At 40.6% G+C, this 25,823-nt stretch overlaps 2 protein-coding genes across 2 annotated transcripts in view; one reads left to right on the top strand and one right to left on the bottom strand.

Annotated features, from left to right (window-relative positions):
* Positions 1-11,883, top strand: part of LOC138042604 (staphylococcal nuclease domain-containing protein 1-like) — a 32,916-nt gene extending 21,033 nt beyond the window's left edge. Inside the window, exons 22-31 of the mRNA XM_068888553.1 lie at positions 384-458; positions 669-726; positions 2,142-2,265; positions 3,333-3,402; positions 3,520-3,572; positions 5,958-6,012; positions 8,554-8,601; positions 10,426-10,470; positions 10,722-10,874; positions 11,212-11,883. Of these exons, the coding sequence (XP_068744654.1) occupies positions 384-458; positions 669-726; positions 2,142-2,265; positions 3,333-3,402; positions 3,520-3,572; positions 5,958-6,012; positions 8,554-8,601; positions 10,426-10,470; positions 10,722-10,874; positions 11,212-11,277 (747 nt within the window). The 3' untranslated portion in view covers positions 11,278-11,883. The remainder of the gene's footprint in view (positions 1-383; positions 459-668; positions 727-2,141; positions 2,266-3,332; positions 3,403-3,519; positions 3,573-5,957; positions 6,013-8,553; positions 8,602-10,425; positions 10,471-10,721; positions 10,875-11,211) is intronic.
* Positions 11,884-14,337: 2,454 nt separating this feature from the next.
* LOC138041212 (homeobox protein BarH-like 1) lies at positions 14,338-17,132 on the bottom strand. The gene is made up of 2 exons (XM_068886985.1): positions 16,795-17,132; positions 14,338-15,735 (listed from the first exon to the last, which is right to left on the bottom strand). The coding sequence occupies exons 1-2, from the start codon at positions 17,069-17,071 to the stop codon at positions 15,359-15,361; spliced, it is 654 nt and encodes a 217-aa protein (XP_068743086.1). The 5' UTR covers positions 17,072-17,132; the 3' UTR covers positions 14,338-15,358.
* Positions 17,133-25,823: the final 8,691 nt, after the last annotated feature.

Genomic DNA, 25,823 nt, shown 5'->3' with positions numbered 1-25,823 from the left:
GGGCGGGCGGATTTGTCCATTCACTGATCAGTTGTTAGTGTGTCACTTTCGATGTTGAATGGAGTTATGTTTTCTCAAGAGTTCAGTTACGTATACAATCCTTATCATTTAATTCTACACTTAAAGGATATCTTGAATAAAGTCGTTCTTGCCGGAAATGGTGCTATCCAAATAACAAGGAAAAAATTTTTGCTGGTGGTAAACAGAAATTCTTTAGCACCGTTTAAATTATCTTGTTAAAAGTAGAATCAATGAGTTTATCAAGAGTTACCTTCGCCGATGTCGTCGTTGTCAGAGCTCCATTCTGGGTGACCACTGGAGCATCCCGGACGAGCGCTTTTAGCACGTATACAATCAATTAAATATGTGTTATTTCTTTTCAGTTATGGGCCAATTATGAAGAACCTAAGAATATTGTTGTCGTTGAGGAAGCAGAAAGAAAGTGCAATTATAAGAAGGTTTGTCGTCTTTAAAAAGTTATGGAAGCTCATGTTATTGTGTATTTTGCCGTTTTGCCGTGTATGATGTATATTGGTCGAACGCACTTCGTGGAGACAAATAATCTATAAGTGTTGTGGTAAGTGAACGAAACCGGAAAACTTTTTTTTTCCAAGAAATTGCAAAATACAGGATTTTGTAAGTGACTGACTGTAATTCCTTGTTTTTAGGTTGTTGTTACAGAAACAAAGCAGAGTCTTTCCTTTTGGGCTCAGCATGTTGACTCAGGCAAGTGGTCTTCGTCATTTTTTTCTTCATTTCAGCCAGTGCAGCTGGTAGTTTAGATGGAAATAGCACGGAGCGAGTGCTGTGACAGCAAGCGACAAAGCCGAGGGGGGAATTGAGCGGGGTCCCCATCGCGGCTTCGCGACTCCTTTCGCGTCCCCCTCAGTCCTTATTTCATCTCACCCAACCAACCCATGCATGATATCAGTCCTTATTTCATCTCACCCAACCAACCCATGCATGATATCAGTCCTTATTTCATCTCACCCAACCAACCCATGCATGATATCAGTCCTTATTTCATCTCACCCAACCAACCCATGCATGATTGTGAAAGGAGGACTGATCACAAAACCGGTTTCCCTTCCCCCTACTCTTCACGAACAATGTTCATTAAAGGAAAGGTTGTGAGACGGGGCCTGCGGTTTGATGTCCTTATCCGAGAAGACTTGAAAGTCCTCAGATATTTCTTAAACCCAGAGCGTTGGTCTGAGTGGGGATTGAACCCCGCGATCTTCCGCACTAAAGCCTGGTGCTCAACCGACTGAGCCACCAGTCGTCGGTTTTTGTTCACATTGTCGCGACATTATTTGTCGTCTTTGCACTCATTTCATAAAAAGGATGTAGTACAATTTTTCTTCCTCCGACTAAACACGAACGAAAGGACACACGGGCGCCCTTTAAGAGCATTACAACTTTAAGTTCCTGTGATATTTAATTGTAAAGAGTTGTTACCAAAAGCGGGACGGTTTTTATGTCGGTGACGTTATATTTCAAACACGAATTCAAGTGTTTCATTGCGATTTCAAACAACGAGAAAACTATTGAAACACGAGGGCCTCCGGGCCCGAGTGTTTTATTGTTTTCGAGTTGTTTGTCATCGCAATGAAACACGCAGAATGAGTGTTTGGAATAACTTCTCAAACGAATGAAATGGAATCAATTGTTTTTCCTGGTATTTGCACACTCTGGAATGCACTGCTTACCATGATTAATGAATATGCAGATTAGGATTGTTTCAAATTTGTTGAAACACTGCCAGCAGTGTTTCAACAAATTTCAAACACTGCTTGCAGTGCCATAAGGGTTTCACTGGGTATCCAAACCATTGCACCTGACCAAATGTAATAATCCTATTGGCTTACAGCCTTATGAATAATTAATGAGTTTGAGAACTTAGAATGAAAGACCTTCTGCGTTTTGGTTCTATACTTATCCCCCATGATTTACATGCAACGTTTCTCTGTTATTCGACTACTTGTCACATCTTAATTTTTCTGACTGAGATTGATTTTGTTTGAACATGTGGCGTTCGGACAATCCCGATTTCTTGGCATAAGCAAATTCTGGAAAAAATATTTATTAGACGTGAAAGCAATTTATGAGAACAAAGCAAAAGATTTTGTTACCTTTTACAGGTGGCCAGCTGGAAAAACTTATGGATGATCTTCATAATGAGCTTAGTACAAGCCCGCCATTACCTGGTTCTTATACAGCAAGGAAAGGAGATCTGTGTGCCGCTTTATTTGTGGATAATAACTGGTTAGCTTCTTTCACCTATTCATTGAATTCGGAGTTAACTTCGGTGTCGTTTAAATAGCGCGTATCGATGCGAGAATTTTGTGATGGTGATAAGTTTTCCCTCTCATGTAGAAATTGGAAATATTTCATTTCGCACTTGAACACGGTTTTTAAAAGAGGACGAGTTGGACTTGGAACTTGCACTCGTTTCCTCCTCGTTTGTTATATTGCCACCCGGTGTGGCATGTGTTCGTAAGGGAAGGATTGATTAGGTAATAAGAACTTCGGGTGCGCGATATGCTCAAATGCACTTTCAACGATGAGCTGCGAACGTGACATGGTTGTGGAAGCTTAACTGGCAGAAGACGCAAAGTCGTTTGCCGTAAATCTTCTATTAAGCCACCGAGGGGGACTTACTTCAAGCACGTTTGAACACAGACTTACTTCAAGCACGTTTGACACAGTGTGGCCCAGTGGTTAGGGCGGTTGCCTTGAGATCGGGAGATCCCGGGTTCAAGACCCGCTCTGACCACTCGCTGAATTTGTTCCTGGTAGTCCCTGGTTCAACTTCCCAGCTGCACTTGTAAATAGCCAACTGGTTTGCCTCCGGCCAGTTGGGATTCTTAACAGTTGTTGTTGTTGTGTTCTGTTGTTTCGTTGATTGTTTCATTGGCCCTGAAAAGCCCCTATGGGGAGCGGTCAATTAAGTATGTATTGTATTGTATTGTATTGTATTGTTTGACAGTTGGAGGTGGGGAAGAGCTAGATAGAGAGTGGGCTTATTTAATTCAGTGATACGCTGTTTCCGGGTCCCCTATACCGCTTTTTCAAACAACCAGAAGGTGGTATGAACTGTCCATAAAAGTGGAAAAGCTCAAGCACAAGAAGTTGGAGGTCATCCAGCCGAAGGTCAAAATCTATAAAGAGGATTTTAGATTTTAGGACAATAAAGGATTTACGTAATTTGAACCGAGTCGGTGGTCAGCGGGAACTAAACCCAAAGCGTGTGCATTCCAGTCCAAGGCTCTAAACAAGGAACCACACGGCCTCTTGCATGTTGCTGTAACCTTTGTTTTCTTTCTTCGCAGGTACCGAGCGCGCGTAGAAAACGTTGTTTCTCCAAAACAAGTTCACGTGTTTTACATCGACTATGGAAACGTAAGAACTAGGCGATGTACTTCGTTGCCATTTGGAATGTGTGAAGTTCATTATACAGTTTGATGATATAACCGATAATTTTGAAATGTGTTTGCGTTGATGTTGTCTACTTTGCAGAGAGAGGCGTTACCGGTCACGAGGCTCTGTCCACTCCCTTCTGCTTTCCACAGGTAACATAAAAGTTCAGCGACCGCACTGAGTTGTTCAAAGCCCGTTTATCTTTATCCAATGAATAAGTCGCTGTTATATGGCAAGGAATTCTTAGGCTATACGGAGCACTCTGTTTGGTTAGTTTTCGGTCGGGATTTTACAGTACGAACCATTACCATGGAAACGGGCCGTTTCCATATTTACAAGTACAAGGAAAGGTTACGTTTATACAAACGTTACCTGAATAGAGTGTAATGTGAAGTGCTAGATTTCTATCCCATATGAACCATGTGAGCGTTAAATGGGCCCACAAAAGGACAGAGAAAAATTCTGATCAGGGTGGGAATTGAACCCACGACCTTCGGGTTAACCTGCGATCAGGCTCTATTTTAGTTTCGGAGTTGGCGAAACGAAAAATAGAGCCTGACCAAATTCCTCTTCAAAATTCCTTCCGCCCACTTTTTTTGATTGATTGACATGTCCTTCATCGGCCAATCAAATTTACTCCCATTACACCAATACATGCGTGGACAGCAGATTCACGCTATTTTGTTTTGACCCGAGTTAATTACCGTGAGAGGAATATTATAAACGAATTCGAAAAATACCGTTGGCTTTAATTTGAGAAAAACACATTTAAAGCATGGGGAATGTTTTCGACGACTATATTGCGGCAAAGGCTGGTGTAATTCTCCCTCCGAACTTCACTGAATATGCAATCTTTTAAGCTTGACATCTTCGATAACCTAGCATTTTGTCGTTGGACGGTTTGGCAATAGATTTTTAAAGAAAAAAAAAGAGAAATACATGTACATTATTCCTTTAACGTGTTTGCCCACGAAGGTTTCTTTGGTGATTTTTTAGGGTAATATCTTCAGTTGCAGTGTATTTCTAGAATTGCGCGCAGTAAAATCATGATAAGTTTGGCTGTTAATTTATTTTTTGATGGAGTACGAACAGTAAGATGGACTCGCAAAGTTTCTTTTATTGTTGTACAATAAAACAAGCCATTTTAGTTTCTGGAGTGCGAATTTTAAGTTAAATCAACTGGAAATATTATGAAGTGTGCAAACAATCCGTGTCATGGACAGTAAATAAATAAAGCCGTTTGATACACAGATATTCAAAACATGCATTCGTGTAACTTGCGATTTTATCAGCGTCTCCTCCTGTTGATATACATGTCCCTTGTCTCATCCAGGAAACCAATATGCATCGGCTTTCATTGTCACTTGAAAGAACCAGCTATTTAGCTTTCAAAACATCAGGGAAGTTTGTGCCAAAGTACTTTCAACCCCATGGTCACAGAGCTCGACAACGGAATCGCTAATTTCACTCGTTTCAGAGATTCAAACCCGATTCTGGACAAGTCATGAGATGTTTCAGATGGCATATCTCCATTTGTACAAATAAAATCAAGTTGAACCGTCCACGGCATTCTAAGAACAAAAGGGAGCAAATTCTTTCGTACACTTATGGCGGGTTAGTCTCGAGGACTTCGCGAGAGCTCCGCGCAATCACGATGGCATTTTCACTTCCGGCGTTTCAACAGCCAATCAGATCACGAGTTTGGTCGGCCAAAATTTGGCCGACCGTCCGGAATTCTTGAGAGACTTTTGGTCAGGCCCAATTTCAGCGAGCGACCACATAAGAGAACATATGGGCGAAGCTAAAAATGGGCCTGATCGCAGGTTACCTTCGGGTTAGATCTCCGCCGCTCTACCGACTGAGCTACAAGGTCAGACGGGAGCAGGCCGTGGGAACTGAAGATGTTAAAGTCACGGCAATAACCATGTACAAGTACAAGGAAAGGTTACGTTTATACAAACGTTGGCCGTGGACACTGAAGATGTTAAGTGCTACAGTATGGAAGAGTTCAACCTGGAGATTTTAATAAAACAATTATTCTACTCGGGCTTGCTGGATTTAAAATGATTATAACCGCTTTATATACATCTTATTCGATGGTTTAACATATAATACGCGCGGATATTGTACCAATTGCGTAGTATTTATCCAAGGGCCACAGGGGCGAGGAAAAATACGAGCAACGAGCAAAATGTCCAGACGTATTATATGTTAAACCATCGAATAAGAGATTTCCTTTTTCCATTACAAAAAAACGGTGTTTCACTTGGCTATGAAGATTTAATGGCGAGATTTCTGTCCTCTGTCTTTCACCTGCAACCACGTGATAAAACGTCTCTTGAGACAGATAAATTTGACCGTGTTACGTCAAGGCTACCATTTAAGTTATTGGAGATGGTGGCGTCAACGTAGCGAGAGTCAACAATCCAGACCATGGAATCTGTTGTCGATTTGTTGAACACATTTCGACAAGCGTCAAATGAAACGGTCAAGAATTGATTTAATTTATTTTTTTTGGATATTTATTCGTTCTGCAGTTTTCCTGCTCAGGCACATGAGTACCACATGGCATTTATTGAACTTCCAAGTGATGTAAGTGATAAAAAGTAATTCATTTTTTTCTTCAATCACATGGAACTTTGATGCGGTGAAGGCCGACTTTCTACTTAAATCTATATAGATCAAGAATGTCGTACTTTTGATTGAGTTTGTTTCCGCGAGTTTTTCGGTAAATGTTTGCCAAAGAAAATTTTTAAGACGTTTTGTTTCTCATCGCGATCGGGCAGTATGCGAATCAGTGGAATGAAGTTTTTCCAAAAGAACAAATCTTGCGGTTTTGGGCGGCGCATGCGGCCCGAGAACGACGACTTGCAGCCCATGCGCATGACCTTATGACCTCTTCGCTAGCGTCCAGGCCCAGGTTGCTCGAAGCACGGTTAGCCCTAACCGGTATTAAATACCATGGAAACCTATAGGTTTTGATACCTCTTAACCAACTTCATCAACCTCTTACATCAAGCACAAACTGGGTAAACTCCATTTGTTATCGCGGGAAAGTGACTAGCAGGTTTTGTTAAACCTGTTTTGAAAAAAAATTCTGGAGCGAACTTGGAGCTTTCTTCACAATTGGATTTGTATAAACTTTAAAATTAACCTGCTGAATATTTTCCAGTAATAAAAAAGTGGAGTCACAGTGTTTGTTTTTGAGATGTAAGGTGGCTTTCCTGTTGCTGTGGTGACCAATTGCGTCGTAGTAATAAGTGCATCTTATTAAGCAACAATTGTTGTGTCATATTACCATAACATTGCTGTTAAGTGAAGCAGCGCCATATATTCAATTCTTCTATTAAGAGAGTCTCTTGAAATTGTTGAAACTGGCTTGAGCGACTTAAAGGGGCTATGTCACGCAAAATTATGTAATTTCACGACGCCCAAAATGCCCAAAAAGAAGAATGAAAAATTGCAATAACCACTTAAAACTGGTGAACAACATAGAGAGGCATGGATGGACACAAATGGACAAGATTGGAACGGATTCCATGTGGGTAGTCTTAAAAAAAGTTGGCCCACTTTTTTCTAGTTGATGGCAAATTCCCTGGATAAGGTTGTATTTGCTCAGAATTATCTTGTTTGTGATGTAACTTTTATTTTATCAGTAAAGGAATGCCGCATTATCATTGTCGAGTTTAAAATTGTGATTAACTAAACACCCTAAATTAATTAAGCAGACTCGCTGAGAGGAGCCTGGGTTTTGTCAAGCTTCTTGGAACTGTGCAAGTTTCTTCTTAAACAGCTACGATCTTTTGCTTAGAAAGTTGACGTTCGAATCCTCAATGTCAAGATATGACCTCCATATACTCTATCAGAATACTTTTCCCTTTTACTGTAAACGGAATACATACATACATACATACATACATACTTAATTGACCGCTCCCCATAGGGGCTTTTCAGGGCCAATGAAACTCAACGAAACGACAGAACAGAACAACAACAACTGTTAAGAATCCCAACTGGCCGGAGGCAAACCAGTTGGCTATTTACAAGTGCAGCTGGGAAGTTGAACCAGGGACTACCAGGATCAAATTCAACGAGTGGTCAGAGCGGGTCTTGAACCCGGGATCTCCGGATCTCAAGGCAAGCGCCCTAACCACTGGGCCACACTGCCTCCACAGTCTAAAAGATCACGATTACCAACCTGTGTATTAATAGAAAGTTTTCACGTGACGTCACGGCGGCTATGTTGGTGTACCTAAACAATAGAACGGCCGCCATGTTGGTGGACCCAACTAATCCGTTGGGAATTCAGCTCTATTATCATGCAAACGTTTTCCTTTGTTTCGGTGGAAAAACAAGGGCGGTTTGGAGCGACAAGGGCGGTTTGGAGCTGTGAGTAGGCGTGGGATTTGTCACATATGGTTTAGGGGCCGACATATCTCTCCCTCAATGCCGTACCGGGAGGCAAGGTCGGTAGCAGAAAGCAGCGAAGGGCCAACTGCGTCCAAAAGCGATCGCACGGGCCGAAATCCCGGGATGACTCGTTTGGTACGACGCTCCAGGGCCGGTGTCTGGAGGTACTGCGTTTTTTTTATGTGAGGCAGTGTGGCCCAGTGGTTAGGGCGCTTGCCTTGAGATCCGGAGATCCCGTGTTCAAGACCCGCTCTGACCACTCGCTGAATTTGTTCCTGGTAGTCCCCGGTTCAACTTCCCAGCTGCACTTGTAAATAACCAACTGGTTTGCCTCCGGCCAGTTGGGATTCTTAACAGTTGTTGTTGTGTTCTGTTGTTTCGTTGATTGTTTCATTGGCCCTGAAAAGCCCCTATGGGGAGCGGTCAATTAAGTATGTATAAGTATGTATAAGGTTACTGATCACCTGATTGAAAATACTCTATAGCGCATTTCCGAGTGGCTGTTTACCTCGGTTTTCAAGCGAGTCCTGGTGCTCAACCATTCAAATGGATAGGAGTGGTGTATTTTCATGCAAATTAAACTCATTATCATTTGAATGGTTTAGCACCAAGACTCGTTTTGAACCAGAGGCAAACAGCAATTCGGAAATGGCCTATTCTGAATAGCAAAAGACTTCGACCTGACTTTTACTGAGCACGTTGATTTCCTTTTGTTTTTTTAAGGTTGAAGCAGTAGCTGACGCTTTGGATGCTTTCAAGAATCTGGTTATGGTAGGTCTCTTACTTTTGAGTAGAGAATCCTCAGAGAGTACACAAGACGTTGTCATTTAGCATCGGGATACAATAATGCGCATGTTTGCGGGTGTGTGCAGGAGCTTGCAATCACCTTATGAGCTCAGTCACCAGCGCAGGAAAAAACTATTTCAGTCTTCAGGTTTTTGCTCTTTGCTCTTGAGGGCACTGAAAAGGGCTTTATGACAAAAAACAATTGTGCGGAACTTTGCCATTGTCTTCAACACAAATTTATTGTGTTAGATGAATGTGTTTCAAAAGAAAGATTTTTAACGATAAAAACGTTACATGACGACGACCTCATGTCATCATTGTCGAATGTGAAAAAAATTAATATAAGTGACATTATATGCACAGAAGTGGGTGTGTGTGGGAATTACAAGAATGCGAATAGTTCAAGTTGGTGTGCGTGATTTTTTAAATGCTCCTAATTACGAACAAAAGACCGAAGCTCAATACCTAAACTAAAGTGACTCTATACGCGCGAAGGTCGTCAAAACGTCATGTAGCGTTTTTATCGTTAATTTCCCTTTTGAATGATTCTCAAAATCGATCTTTATCGTGAAGGGCACGCAGCGTCATTCCCAAAATAGGTCTTTTACACTACAAACCCCAAGTGGAAGATCTGCGCTTCTTGTGCAGTTAAATCTGATTTTCACCACCCAGGTGGTAAGGGCCACACAACAGAACAAAGTTCCAAAAGCCCATTTCCGAGTTGCTGCATGCCTCAGTTTCAAAGCGAGTCCTGGTGCACAACCATTCAAATGGAAATGAGTTGCGTATTCTTATTATACAAATCAAACTCATTTCCCTTACAATAGTTGAGCACCAAGACTCACTTCGAAACTGAGACAAACAGCAACTCGGAAATGGGCCATTAAAGGTGTTACCTTTACAAGGACAGGCCACATCACTGGCAACTCTGTCCCCTACTCTTTGTGAATAAGGTGTGGGTTCCTCAGAGTCTATGAACAAGACTTGTGAGACGGTTCATGGTCCTTATCCGAGAAGACTGGAAAGTCTAACCATTTTGAAGATGAATTTTACCCAGGAAAGACTTTCTCCTCATTGATTTCAAGACCTCACGGTAGTGCGATGCTCAACCGAGTCGATAGGCCATTTCCAAGTTCATGTCTACCTCCTCTTTAAAACGAGTCTAAGTGCGAAGTTTTTGTGATGGTATTTTGTTCTACTTTACACATGAATGAAAACTAATTTTCACAACAAAAACTTCGCAGTTAGACTCCCTTTGAAGAGGAGGCGGACATGAACTCGGAAATAGCCTATCGGTTCAGCAGTTATGGGCTGCCAGCGTTTCTATTTGGACCAAGGTATAATAGACCATTTGCCAGTTCACCTGAGCCCTGTTTTTAAATCAAGTGTTAATTTTTTGTGCTGAGCAAGGATGGCGCAGTGGTGAGAGCCTTCACCTTCCACCAATGTGGCCCGGGTTCGATTTTCAGACTTGGCGGTACATGAAGGTTGAGTTTGTTGGTTATCTACTCCCGTTTACTCCGGTTTTCCCCTTTTCCTCAAAAACCAACCAAAATGATTTGATATGATTAATGTACAGTGTTCCCAGTTAGTTCCCGAGCGCTAAATGTAGTTGATGCTTTAATAAAGTTCATCATCATCATCATCATCATCATCATCATCATCATCATCATCATTATTATTATTATTATTATTATTATTATTATTATTATTATTATTATTATTTATTCATGATCAAAGTGCGACTAGTATCTGTACCACTATGGACTAGTAAAGACAGTTCACAGGGTATTTTTTTTCCTTCTACAGAACCATCAATTTATGCTGAATGTGGAGTATAAAAATTTGAACCAGGTAAAGTGGGAAGACAATGAAGTCCGTTGGATCTTTTCTACATCAAACAATCACAATTATTTCGCGGTGAAGAAAAGCTAAAAACATTCGAAACTCGAGTTTGAATTTTGTCTAGTAATGCGACTCAGTTCGTTACACTTGATAACCAAGGTTTTAGCGAAAGTAAAGCATCCAAGGGACGCCAAGAGCTGATGAATTATGAATAGTAAGTGACAGATACATTCCAATAATTTTTGTTGTTGTTGTTGCAGGAATACGTGACACTCGTTCAGGAGAATGGAGAAGACGCTGCCAAGGCTCTTGTTTCAGATGGTCTAGTATTAGTTGAAAAAAGGAAAGAAAAGCGACTACAGAAACTAATGGAGGAGTATCACAAGGCTCAGGATGCAGCCAGGAAGGCCAGGGTAATCTCATCCCTCATTTTGAGATATTTCTCTTTCATGTTCCCTCAAATGGAGATATGTTTTTCCTGTGTCCTATCGTTGCCAGTAAATATACTCTGCATTCTCCCTACATCCCACTATGTAGGGAGAAAATACCACTGTGGGTCAGTGGGAATAGAAGAAACCAAGGAGGGGAGGGTAGGTTTTTCATTTTCGCTTCATTCCTCTCGCCTTCCCCATTCTTTGGGCATCGTTTCTGAGTCAATATGATATCCAAGCCCAAAGGCATCCCGCCTGCCTTCCACATGACGTAACTCATGCTCTTCAGGTTTATTTATCTGACAATTTTTTTCCCTAGTTAAACCTGTGGCGTTATGGTGACTTTACTGACGATGATGCAAAGGAGTTTGGTTTTAAAGCCTAGAAGGAAGCGGACCACTGACTTGTCTCCTCTCGCTAGGAACAGACCCTGGCTACTAATAATTACTATGAAATGATTTTTTTTGTTTTTACCTAAGAGATACTCCATTTTGCAGACGAAATAGGCCATTTTCGAAACATCAAATATTCAGCTTTATAGTGAGGCAGTGAGGACAAAAACAATAGAAACACGTTGGAATGAATGTGGAAAATATTTACTTATCATCCACTTCCTTTGTCTTTGTCCTCACTGCGTCACTATCAAGCTGAATTTTAATATATCGAAAAAGGCTTTTTCTGAGATGCTTTGCAGCTACTGAGCAGAGACTTTGTGGAACAATCTTCGCTACAAAATTCTCTCTGATCTAAAAGTTTCTGCTTGCACTCAAGAAAAACGAGAGCCTTTTTGTGTGTTTGTGTTCAGTCCTTAGGCTGAATTTCCTCAACTCGCCACACTCGCATGAGTGTTTTACTGACCCTCCACAGGGTCGAAATCTTTATTTTACTGATAATCTTTAAGTAGTTTCGTACTGTGCTGTTTAGGCAGAGAATGACTTAATGATCAAGTCGAGAAGAAAACTCACGGAAAATATACAAATTACAAAGACAATTTTTTTGTGTGTTTTTGGTGGTTTAAATTGATTGCCGTCGAACCAATTCTTGGTTTGCATCCACGTGATGAGATGGCCATGTTGGAGTACTAAGCAATAGAAAATGGCCTCACAAATTTTGCATAATAATGTAGTCAATACATTTTACTGCATTGTTCTGTTCACCAACGTTGCCTCGTGACGTCATATGCAAACGATCAATGCGTGTATCTTACGAGACGTTTTTGAGCCACGAATGTCAACTGAAGAAGTGAACATTTCGTATGCATGGACAATAGCCTCTCTAATTTTTAACTAATCGGCTCTAATAGAGAAAAGAGACTGTTAAGACAAGTTAAAAAAGGGGAAAACAGCTCGCTTTCGGTTGCCGTAATTCATGCTCTAGAATTTCTCGTGCTTTTGCTTTCTAAAGTCATTTGCTTTGACCGACAAAAGAGACGCAGATACTCAAATGAGCCAATCACACCATGCGGGCATCATTGAGTGCGGGGAAAGGCGTGGGAGTCCATAGCAGTCTGTATTATTTTATTACAGAGCGAGCTTCGTTGTCCAAAGTACCAACTCCGGGCAGCCCTAGTGAGCTTGAGGTTCTTAAGTCTTTTTATCTTGCTTTCTTGTGATATTTGTACATTTGTGTGTTATCTCGCGGCTGTCACTCATATGGTGTTTATTCCGGCATTAGATGTCTGCTTTATGCATAAATATGTTTTTCCTGGGGGATGTCTTTATTAGTTTTTCGCGTTTATTTAGTGTATTTCTGGCCTGAGATGCTGTGTTTTTCGTTACCTCAGGCTTTGCGCGGTCTTGGCGGTAATACGTAGCTCTTTCTTTCATTACATTTCCCTTTAAATTTTCTTGTCAGCAAAACGTTATTCTTCGACAGTCCATTTATTTCCTTTATCTCCTCGCGTTTTGTCCTTCGCTCTAGGATGACAGTTTTGAAAGGGGAGTCTAATTCCCTATTGAATTACCGGTACTGAGGATCAAAGCTGTCATCCCTCGAGCCATCTCCTCCTCGTACTTCTGTCGTTTCTCATAGCCCCCTTCCAGGCGTTTTACATTCGCCTTTACCGTTCTGGAATGGGAGTTTCTCCTGATTCCAACCCGGAAAGCTCACTCTGTCCTTCAATACATTGGATGAAGATTGATAATTCTCCTCTTGACATGGCTCAGGGGATGGCAGAGAATACGGCAGGTACAAAACAAAGGTCACAGGCCATTGCTTTACCAATACAGAAAGTATCCTAAAAATTCATAAAAGCTAACCTTAGGCCTAATTAGGCCTAAACAAACGTTTTTAGGTCTAAGGTTAGCTTTTGTGACCTGTGTTTTGTACCTGCCGCAGAGAGAAACCTTCATGTCTGGCTCTGGTGTTTTGTGAAGCGGTTCGGGATCCGGAAGCTTTTGTTGCGGGTATCCTCCTCACCGAGTCGGTTGCCTTCCTGCCAGGGAACATATCTCCAACGTTGCACCGTACGAGCTCTCACCCAAGATTTTTTGCACTGGCTCAAAAGTACGTTATATTACCTGTAGCTAGCCTATGTCCCCCGGAATGGAGCCCCCTCTGGCCTGCTTGGTTCAACTTCCTATTTGCCTCCGTCTCGGGAATCCTCACGCCTTTATGGTGGTTTCATGGCTTAGAGAATTGTCGTCGCCTTTCCTTACACATCCTGTTCTAACGTCTTTTTCCTTCTGAAGTATTTTTCTCCCTCCTTTTCCTTTTGTGTTCCTCTCAACGTTTTAAAGTTTTGGGGTTTTCCTTTGAGGTTTGGGTGTGTTTGGTAGTTTATCTATTCCACAGTACCTTGTGTTCTAGTAATATTCCTTTGTTGCCAAATGGAAGTAGTGGTCCCTGGTGCTGACCAAACGGATTGCAGTGTCTGGAAAAGAGATTGTCCCGTAGTTTACTTGTGCTCCACTGTGGAAGTCGCCAATACAGAGCTTTCTGGACCCCTCCGGGTTCTTTCTGGAATATCTTCTCTAATACGCATTAATTTTCTTAAGTAGGTATCACCTCAATAAACTTCTACGCAAAGTAATTCACGTGCACTTATGTTAGGTAAACTATCTCTCTCTCTCTCTCCTTGACAGTCGCTGTTTCAGAGGCTCCCAAAAAGTGCAACAACCAGTTGTAATTTTTTATCTACGACCGCGCAATTAATACCATGTGACGTCAAACTATACTTTGCATTGGTATAGTTTCTTTGAAGTAGTTTGTGACATCAACCCGGTATTCATGCAACCCATTTCCCCTTCATTGCACGACCATGGATCAAACTATGACCACTTTTCTCGTACAGGAAAGTGACTTTCAAGAAAAATGTTGTAACAAAAAAAATCAAAATAAGTCTGGGGCGAGTGCGGAGATTGATTAAAACGAAGAAGTTTATTGAGAAGAGGTGAGGTGTTAAGGTGATCAGCAAGAGTTAAAACACTGACAGGATTCGAATACAGCGGATAACGTTCACTTTATTTGAGACCATTAATTAAGCATTTCACGTACGATTACAGGCGACCCAAAAGTTTCTTCGCCAACAATTTCGCTTGAAATTTGCTTTCGACTTCCTCCCGTCTATTCCTCTTGTACTTCCGCAAAAAAAATCTTTTTCAATCTCATTAATCTTACAATTTATATTATATTGATTTAAGAATCAGATAAGGAAGACAAATCGAATTTTAGTTTACATTAGAGTTGGTTTAAAAAAGAAGGAGAAGCAAATAAGAGTTTCGTAGCAAGCGATTATTAAACACAGTTTTGGTTAACTAGAACATCATTTGGTTTTAATAAACCTTCGTTATTTCCTGCTTCAAATAAGTATCAATTATTAACCCAAACACTCTGCCTTAACCTTTTTCAGCCACATATTACTGATCCTTCATCACTTCTGAAAACACCAATTCTTTTTTTCAATGTGAGATTTTACTCAAAAATAAAAAAAGTGTACTGAATCATACCATCTGATTCAGGCGTAATCCACATAGTAGATGGTTTGGACGAGATGCTTAATTGAACCCCAGTTAAAGTTAAAGAATTAACTTTTAGGCCATTTCTCAGCTTTTCAATCTAGGAAGGCATTGACTAGTCTGACCTGTTGAAAGCAAAGACTGTGTTTCAGCTACCAATGTCAAACTTTCTACCGACTGTCATATCAAGTATTCATCCACACCCTTGTGGTAACTATTTTTGCGGGGGCGACCAACCCAGCCTCAATATTATACACCTTGGAATAGTTTCTGATTTCTGAGCCCGGCAAAAGCAATAACCAATGTCATCTTAATAGGACATTATTTTATGTACAATATTTTTCAGTGGATACCGTGCTTTTTAAAAAAACAAAAATGCACCGGTATCCTATATTGTGAATCGGTGATGAGGTTGCGCAACATTACTTTGTTACAATTAATTATTTACATTTCATTCGTGATATATACAAATTCTCACTGTCTATGAAAATCAGGTAGATGTGAACCTTCTCATTTTTTATCTGGACTCTCTTTCTCTACTTCTTTGAATTCCTTGTCATCATTATCATGATTGCTTTCAGGTCGCGTCACTGCATCTTCATAGCCTTCAACTCGTTTGTTGAGTTTCTTGTCCTTTTTCCATTTCATCCTTCTATTCTGAAACCAGGTTTTCACCTGAGTCTCGTTCAAGCCTAGGGTTTGAGCAAGTTTTGCTCGACTTGTCGTATCTAGGTACTTCTGATCTGAAAAGGTTTTCTCCAGAATGCGCAGCTGTAGATCAGTGAAGACTGTGCGTGATTTACGACATCTTCGACCGCTTGGTGTTCTGATGGTTGGCTTGAGGCGAAAGTAGACTGGTAGGGAGTTGAGAACTTCAGGACTAGGATCTGGTTATTCAAACCAAAAATGTGCATTAAAAAGAAATCTCAACTGTTCATGAATCCAAATTTGTGGCTGGAAAATTATTCATGAGATAGGGATTCGATGTGGATTGCTCAGAACTCAGCCGAGTTCAATGAACTTCATAATAACCAACGCCAGAAATAGATTCATGAAGAAAGGGAAATCCGTGGAAGAGTGTATTACTTTAACTTCTATATCGTTATCAGTTTGTTTTTGTCTAATCAGGAAAATGCCTTAATAGCAGTATATCTTTACCCGCATATTTCATTTCCACGAAGTTTAAAATGATTTGAATGCCTGGTTCCGAAAAGTACGCTATAAATAATGTTTCCTTAGAGAGTATATACCGGTATAGATAATTTTAGTAAATCATTGAATGCGGAGCGATTTCTCGTCGTATTGTAATAATTTCATCGTCGCCAAGACGGTCCCTGGCTCCTTCATTTTTAGAAATCATTGTGTCTTTCTTTTCGACTCGTAGGGTTATCAACCGAAGAGTGCGTGAGCATTGTATTTTTATGATTTTCTTGTGAAAAAGCTCATCTTCGTCGATGCCAAAGAAAATTTGGGTGTATAAGACCAGAAGCTCAGTGTCACTTCTTGAAATGGCAAAAAATAAAGAGAGATGAAAGTGTAAAAATCAAATTACAAAATTGGGAATTCCAGGAAAAAAATGACGCCTATTATGGGGAGGAAAAGAAATTAAATTTCGCAAAGTATTTGCTTTGCCTCACACAATATACGATTTTGAAGTCATTATCGGCTCAAGTTTCCACGATTTCTTTCTTCTAAAGTCATTCACATCTTTTGTAACATGGCAATAAATTGCAAAAAATTTGGACTGTTTAATCTGAATAAAATTCCAAATGAGCAAGGTCTGCTATCATCAAATATACCCCGTAGGAGCGTAAGATTATAGCAAGGGTGGTGAAACCTGATGGTTTTGCCAGATTAGTTCAAAACCGTAAATTAATGGCGGTCCTTTTTCTTGAAGATCAAGCCGTCTAGAAATTAAACTGTTCCGAATTGATAAAAATCTTTACCCTGGTAAACAGACGAATGCTCCTCTCGGCTTCTTGAAAATAAACTTGGCATACCAAACTTGAAAGCACTGCCATTACTTGGAGGAATCTTAGGCTGGTCGCGTGAACGCGGTTCTTGTTGGAGTTGTGGCTTCGGTACGAGGTAAGCTGACTGTCTTCTTACTAGAAGATCATCTATCAGAAAAGAAGACCGGCTTGGGGAAGTATGAGGTAGAGCTGGACTCTGCATGTACGGCGACTGCTGGTACAACAGCATCGGGTCTTGCGAAAAGAACATTGTTGGGCGTCTCCGATTTTTTTTCTGATCAAGTTTTTCTCTTTTGATGGTCCGACTTAAGTCGCTGTATGCACACAAATGACTCAGCAAAGAGTTTCAATCACGTTTAAGAAGCTTTCGACAATTTGGGGGAGTGCCTTGTGACCCCTTCTTGACTTGAAGCTTTTGTTTTCTTTTACGGACAAACTCATTCCTATTTGATTGACAGTTAAGCACAAATTATGTTTAAAGGGCTATTTTATATTCATCCAGAAATGAAGAAAGGTTAGAATCATCTTCAAACTAGGACTACTGCATGGCTATATAGCGATCTCAAGCAGACGTATGATTTCACCACAATTTGGTTATTTTTTGTCAATTCCCTTGATCACCATATCAAACCCAAGATGACACTCGTTAGAGCTTTTTGGAGACAAATTTCCGAGACAATTAGAGATATCAAGACTTTGGATATGCTAGTTAGAAACAATAAAGTGTATTTACGCATGCCTTGTTTGCAATTTCAGGAGAAAATTTAACTGCCCGCGCTTACTAATAACACTAAACACTGTGTAGTCAATAAAAACTGGCTTTCTTTTATGGGTTTAATTAAATCCGCAGTACGGGAAGTGAGCATTTGAAAGAAAGGTTTTAATTTTGTCATGTCGAATAAATATCCGACACAATTAAATTCATTATTTAACACTTACACCATTTTAAAAATGCTAGGTAAATTTATTTAAGTTTTTGATAATTGCACTGACTTTAAGGAGAACTATTTGAAGGTGAACGTTTATTGTCGTACTAATGTAGAAATCTAACCCGGCTGTGAAGCTAGCGAAAAACTGTCAATTACTCAATGCTTAAGAGACTTCACGACGCTAAACAAACATAATCATTGAGGAACAGCGTGCCTCTAACTTCTATTATGAACAGTAACTGTCATATTAAAGTATACGATGCAGAAGTTTTAGCGTCTTAATTGAACCTGGAGGAAACTTGAAATAATGGGTGTAGAAATAAGATCGCTTGCTCTTTACCAACAATTTGAATCCACTCCTGGGAAACTCAATCCTTTAATTACGAACCAAATTTTGGTCGCAAAAATTCAGTTTGTGGGTATTATCGAGTTTCCTTAATCGACCCCTAAATGAAGTTGCCAAGCAGATTCTTTTTATGAATGAATATTTCTATTGATGGTTGTACCATGTACGAAACAAAGACAAGACAATGGGAGATTTGATCTTATTGCTTGAAATTATCTGAATTGGTTCGTCACATCAACTTAATTTGGAGGAAAATGACTTGATATCAAGTAAATAATTTAACAATTTCGGAAAGATAAGAATTTCTTTTGTCTGTGAAACCTATGTTGGTGCCAGGGGTTCATTTTTGACTTGCCTCATTTTGAGGCCATAAAATAATTTTTGCTTTCCGATCAAGGACAAAACAAAACAATACCAATATATTCAAAAGGTCATTTACAAGTGCTGAGGTTTTTATATAACTTGAAGAACATTGAGCGAAAGAAGTGTTTTAATAACAGCTCCATCAGTTCTAATTTTTATAATACTACTATCAAGTCTAAGAGGGTCCGTGTCACAAAAAAAAAAAAAACACGAAATTGGAGGTCTTATTTTCAAGACCTTTCTTTTTTTAAAAGACTTTTTTTTCAAAGAAACGTTTTATTGAAAGTACCGAAAAGTAAACATCTTACAAAGGCAATTGCCCGGTGGCTAAAATATTGGTAAAGACCCAGTATGATTTCCGAACATGCCGGAAATTTAACATTACACTTTTAAGTACGACGCGACTGTCACAATGATCGGACGTGTTGCAGTGCTATATTTAACACTAAGTGATCGAAGTTTGATTTTGATTCGAAAAGGCAGTATGTGGACGATAGAGGTTCATTAAAGAGTTAATGATCGCGAGAACGCTAGTTTCTCCTGTGAAGTAAATTACCGGCAAGGTTGAGGTTTTATTTTACGAGAACAAGACCGAAAAAGAGTGAGTTAACATTCAGTAAATATACAAAAGCACCTCTAGATCTACGGACGGCAAACCGGCAAGCTGCTGCTTGAGCTCTGTCATAAAACTACGTGGAAGATTCCCCCTGCTGGAACTTATTTTTCTCAATTTAACGCTTTGTGTTAAATATTGAAAGCTGTAGCTCAGTAATAGGCAAGAAATAAGTTTTAGTTAACTGATTGAGGTTGAATTTTACTTATTGGGAGCAAGGCAGAGGGCACATGTCACCGTGACTGTTGACGTATGTTCTACCATAGTAATGTTTGGAGAATCAGTTTTTATGGTTTGAAGAGAATACTCTGGCGCTACAAATTAAAGAATGAAGTGTGCATCAGTAGTTACACGATCGGCTGCTGATTATCATGATCGTTCTCACGGTCTGGGTTTAACTGCAAGAACGCGTAGCTGCCGGCGGTGGAAGTCAATTCTTTAATGTGCTATAAAATAAACAGGTATACAAATCAAAATAAAAACAGAAAGTTAATAAAACACGCGAAGAAGTATTGTTTTTGCGTTTTATAAAAAGGAGAGTTTCAACGGCGAGAGAGGAAGTTTAACTCCAGGTCGATTTTCTTAAAACGAAAACTAAGGCAGCTGATTTCTTCCCTCTCTCGCTGAAATTGTAATTAATTTTACTAAGCTCTTTCCTATCAGCTTAGATCTTCACATTTGATTAAAATGACGAAATTTGGGCGAGATAACAAAAGAAACAAACAATTGAAGAAAGACACATGCAATATGGTGCGGTACACGAAAACGCGCATTTGGCTTTTCGCCGTCTGAAAACGAGTTCTTTTGTGTGTTCAATTAAATACCACACGGATCAAAGACTTCAAAGATGAGATGTGTTTTGTAAAAACAATCGGATTAACTCTAGGGGATTTCATTCACATTCTTAAAGATGCAAGAACGATTTAACTCATGAAAAAGAAGATAAATGCCTAATAAAAACCGTTGTAGAACAAGGAGAAGGGAAATTAAGGAAATCGCTGTCACAAAAAGTGATTATTTTAACTCATTTTTGATAAAAAGAAAACTCTTTTATCAGTGTTTTTTGCAAGTTCGCACGTACTTATGAGATAATGACATTGAATTAACGAAACCAAACGGTTGAATGAAATGATTGAAACTTACCAGCAATATCGATTGAAAAGTAGGACATGGGGTATAGAATTTAACCTGGGCAGTGTCATCGTGCACGACATTTTTAAATTAAAGCATTTAATTTTGTCAGTCTCGTCATCAGGCGGACAATCAAATGAACCACGTATATTGTAAAGAAAATTCACGCAGTTGACGCATTCAGCGAAGAAAAACGCGAGCGAACAAGTTACAGCTGCTGTTGCTTTTTCCTCTAATTGGCTAAGATTCGAATCCAACAAGAGAAAGGAGCGCTAGCGCTGTAAACCAATCAATTCGAAGCAATCACGCGGGAAGACGCTCGCTTGCAAGCCGCAGTTGGTTCTGGTCTTGTTCGGCATTCGTTCTAAAATAGGAGCGACATTTACGAGCCAGTAACAAAGCGTAGAATTATCATTCACGAAATTACCTTTTAAAATTATTGTATATCATATCAATCATGAAATTGCTGTCGCTACGCAAGAATCAGTTAAAAATCAAACTCTGGTGGTATGTGTGGCCTTGGACGTAGTGTCGCATTCCAAGTTGTTCTGTCTGTTTATGTAAAACATATCTTAAACCCTTTGGCTACTAGAGATTTGGCCGAAAAACACGTTTTGAAGCTAGTTGAGGGGTTTTTTGGTCAATGTCGTTCTGTTTAAGAGCTAAACCTCCCTACAAACCCGTTTCCAGGTTGTACACTCCGCGGCCTTTTCAGCCAGGTGCAAAATAAGCGCTTGCAAAGTTCGGCATACGCAGAAAGCAACATTTCGACAGTTTTTGGGTTTAAAAGTAGCACAACAAGCTTTCACTTTCCGCTTTCTCTCCTTCCCTCTCTTTTCGCTTAATTTCCTTGCCTCATTTGTTTTTTTTTTTTTTTTCAACTTGCTGGGCATTTGGTAGGCTTTATTTTGGTAGGAAGAGTTTCCGAGAAACCTTTCATCATCTTAGAATTAGGTGCTCAGAAAGGTAGGTGGGTAATGGAGCAAGCTTTTCATGGTGATTTCAGGTCAGTGTTACATGGTTTTTTTTGGCCGTTTCTCCAGTTTCCTTGACTGAATTGTGCTCATTCTGGTATAGTTTGAGCGATCTCTTCTCCCTGCACAAGTTAGTGGACAAAGCTGTTCCTGACCCTTAAAAGTGATGACGTCACAAGATGGGACCGTGGATAAAGCTGGACGTATTTTGCTAGATAGTAATCAAAGAGTTAGAGAAAAAAAAATTGTAAAAACTCTGTTTGGGGACCCCCGTGCTACTTTCGATCCAAGGAGGGAGAGATTAATTGGCCCCTGAGCCATACGTGATTAACCCCTTGACTACGGTAGCTCCTCTATTAGTTTAATAAAAATTAAGGATAGTCTATAGTTGTGAATTTTTTTCCTTGTTCTTGTTCATGTGGTAAGCAGAATTAGTACAGAACGCATGCGCATTCGTAAAATACGTATTAACCCTTTGGCTACTAGAGATTTGGCCGAAAAACACGTTTTGAAGCTAGTTGAGGGGTTTTTTGGTCACTGTCGTGCTGTTTAAGAAGTATTTCCAGTGCCTTTCAAGGAGATTGGGCCCTTGGGGGCGAATGAGACTCAGAGCCCATGTATGCCCAAAGCGCCCAAGGTCGACTAGAAGCCTTAAGAAGCATTTCCAGTGGCTTCCTAGGAGACTGGGCACTTGAGGGCGAATGGGACCTAGAGCCTGTGCATGCTCAAAGCGCCCAAGGTTGACTAGGAGCGTTAAGCAAACCAATACATCTCGGGATGTGGAGAAGAGCACAGGTACGGAGAGGTTGTGTAAGGTAGCGTCACTCGACTCTATTGCATTGGTTGCCTTTCCTGTCATGTACATTGTTTGTTTGCTTGTATGTTTTTTTTTTTCAAAAAAAAAAAAGAAAAAAAGAAACAAAAAACAAAACCCTCTTGCAATAGTACATTAAAAAATACAAAAGGGAAAAAAAAAACAAAGGCAAAGGTCGTAACCCTTGTTACCAGTTGGTGAGCTTTTTCCCTTTGCACTGGTAATTGTAGTTTTATTAAAATAAAGCCCGCTTTACACTAGTCTAGCAAAAAAATCTGGCACGGCACTCCGAAATCTCGGTACCGTACCTATGTTTTTCGAGCACATCTCTGGAGGTATGCTCGGCACTCCAATTATTGGTCCCGTGCCGCTATTTTGGAGTGCCGTGCCAATTTTGTGAGTGTGTAAAAGGGCCCGGGGTTTTAAAAGCAAACGACAATTATTCAGATAGTGAAAATCGCGTTTTACTGAACTCGACTTCGGTATGCTTACTTGAACCTATACTCGGTCAAACAGCAAAAACGTTTTGACAGCTAATAATATCAGTGTGGCTTTAACATGGAATCAGAAAAATAGACTGAGAAGCGCTTAGGGAAGGGTCAGGAACCCATAAGTAGGAACTTGCCTGTCCCATACAAGCCCTATGAACCAACCTTTGCGCTGGTGTATCTTTCTATTTTTAGAAAGCCGCGAGTTCTTCGGCTCTGCACCAGCTGTTTAGAATGGCCAATCAGAATAAAGTTATTGTTAAACGAAGACAAAAATACCAAAAACAATGTATGCAAATTGATGCAAATATGAGTCTCCTGTTGAAGGGTTAGTTCAATAAATAGAAAATACATTCACAAAGGTTGACTCAAGGATATAGTGCCGGCATGGGGAGGTTCCCAGTCATGGGCTCCTGGAAGGGTTCGGTAGTCCCTCAACAAACACCTCCTCCCCACAAACGCCTGCTTAGCTGAAGGCAACATTCCTTTACCGCTGTTTGACCTGCGAGGCGTCCTGGCCAATCACGATCCAGGTCATCAACGCGAGAAAAAGGTCATCAACGCGAGGCCACCAGTGCCGTGGTTCAATGAGGAGATTAAGTTGGCGAGGCGCGAAAACAGAAAAGCAGAGCGGAAATGGAGACGCACTGGCCGCAGAGAGGACATGTTGGACTATAAGGAAAAAATGAACTATGTAAATCAGATAATGAACGAAGCACGGATAAAATTCTACCAAGACTTCATTAAGGAGAATAACACTGATCAGCGTGAATTATTCGTAACTGCAAAAACTCTGCTTAATCAAGGCGACCAAAGGTCTGTCTTTAATTCCTCCATGCGTCGACAAGTTGAAATTTGCTAACCAAATGGGACAATATTTTGTAGAGAAGATAAGGAACATTTACTCTAAGCTAGATAACTTGGCATTCACTTTACCCATCGATCGGCATGACAGTGGCGATGATGTGCAAGCTACTGTTGCTCAGCTTAATGCTTTTACGACACTCAGTGAGGACGATGTTCGACACCTCATACATGATTTTAACAAAAAATCATGCAGTCTAGACCCACTGCCTACATCTGTCGCGCTTGACTACGTTGATATATTGTTGCCAGTTATTACCAAGATTATTAATTTGTCTTTGATATCTGGGCAGTTTCCTGAGGAATGGAAGTGCATGTGCTCTTATCAATCCACTATTGAAGAAAGTGGGTCTTGATCTATTGTTTCCAAACTACAGGCCTATTAGCAATTTAAAATACATCTCCAAACTGACTGAGAAAGCGGTGTTTAACCAAATGCACGCGTACATGACGACCAACGCAATTTATCCTGAATTACAGTCATCGTATCACAGATTTCATAGCACTGAAACAGCGTTACTCAAGGTCACAAAAGACATTTTGATGAAGATGAATTCCCAAGAGGTTACGCTATTGGTTATGCTGGATCTGAGTTCTTCATTCGATACGGTAAATCATGGTATCCTAATCAGCCGTCTACATGAGGAAGTGGGTGTTAGTGGCCTAGCTCTGGAGTGGTTTAGATCCTACCTGCAGAACAGAACTCAACGTGTGGCTGTTGATGGGACGTTTTCTGAGAGGTTTGTTTTAGATCATGGAGTCCCACAGGGCTCCTGTTTGGGCCCACTGCTGTTCATCATTTACTCGTCCAAGCTCCTCAAGGTCATTAGGGATCAATTACCAGAAGCACACTGCTACGCAGACCGTACGATACACAATTATTAGTCTGAGGTTTAAGCCGCATAACGGTGCGTCGCAGACTGCTGCTATTAATGCTATGGAGTGTTGTAAAGAGAAAATAAGGGAGTGGATGATAAGAGACAAATTAATGATAAATGGTAGTAAGACTGAATTTATTTTGATTGGAACTCGCCAGCAGTTATGCAAAATTACAGCCGTGCGCTCTTTCAGTAGGGCACGATACAATCACTGCAAGCGCGCAGGTCAAAAACCCTGGTTGCTGGCTGGACTCACATCTTGACATGTCCAAACATGTTACTAGCCTTTGCAAATCAGCTTTTTTCATCTCCATAATATAAGGCGTATCAGGAGCCCATCTGGAGCGTGCAACTTCCATACAGCGTCTGTGAAACGGCGTTTTCACAAGTAGGTTTATTTTTAGACCAGCCCTTCCCGCGAATTAGGTCAAAAAACAAAGGCAGTTCCGGATCGGTGACCCCATGACGTCAGCTTAATTTCTTGTAATTGGTCATCGGGCTCCTGTGGGAGTCTCATTCGCGGGAAATTCAATCTAAAAATAAATCGGTCTGTGAAAACGCCGTTACACGAACACAGTTTTCCCCTATTCCCTCTAATAGACAACAAATCAAACACAACTGGTCACTTGTTAAAAAGGGAAACTGACTGCTGCACTGGATAGAACTGGTAACGGACTGTACCGCTTAGCCCGGCATTCTGCGAGCCATGAGACCCCGTTTGCGTTTATTGAAACTAACAGAAGCCCAGACAATAATAACGTGCCTGCTGCCCGTCAGGAAAGACCCCCTTTTTAGAGGAAACCTGAACCCTCCCGAATGCAGAACCAGGAACTTAACAAATACCCCGAGGGTGACGGGTGGCAAATCCAACAACTGTAAGATAACAAAATAAATCAAAACGACATTAATAAAAAATCTCGAAACGACAGCAAGTTGGCAGCAACGTCAGCATAGAATGGCTCGACTCAGCAAAGTCCCGCCCTTATAGTACTTGCGTCGCCATAGAAACTGTCAAAAACCGGCGAACCGTGAAAACAACGATTTGCTGCTATTCTTCGAACCGCAGCAAATAACAAGTAGAGTTGTAGTCTCCGGGTCATGTGTTCCTGGGCGTATAAAGAACTATCTTTCTAGGGCGAATCTTCTGACCCTAGTGCATGCATTTATTACAAGCAGGCTAGATTATTGAAATAGTCTGCTTTAAGGCGTCCCAAAGGAACAAATCTCGAAATTGCAACGCCGCGTTCGAAATGCCACTGCAAGGTTAGTGATAGACATTGGGAAATATTCCCATATTGCTCCTGCTTTGTATCATTTACATTGGCTTCCAATTCACACGCTCATTCATTTTAAGATTCCGCAGCTGGCGTTTAAAGATCTTTAAAGTCATCCACGCGCAAGCTCCCGCTTGTCTGTCCAGTTTAGTGTCGGTAAAATCCAAATCTTATTATAGTTTACGCTCCAACTGTAGCACCCTTTTTGATCCCCCTAAAGGCAAGATGCTGGCAACTCTTGGAGGGCGTTCATTTTAGGCGGCTTTACCACAATTATGGAACGCCCTACCGCCAAGTCTACGAGATGTAACATCAGTTGAGAATTTCA

This window comes from Montipora capricornis, chromosome 3 (assembly GCF_036669925.1).
Source record: "Montipora capricornis isolate CH-2021 chromosome 3, ASM3666992v2, whole genome shotgun sequence".
Classification (NCBI taxonomy): Eukaryota; Metazoa; Cnidaria; class Anthozoa; order Scleractinia; family Acroporidae; genus Montipora; species Montipora capricornis.
This window is presented reverse-complemented; position numbering and strand designations above follow the sequence as displayed.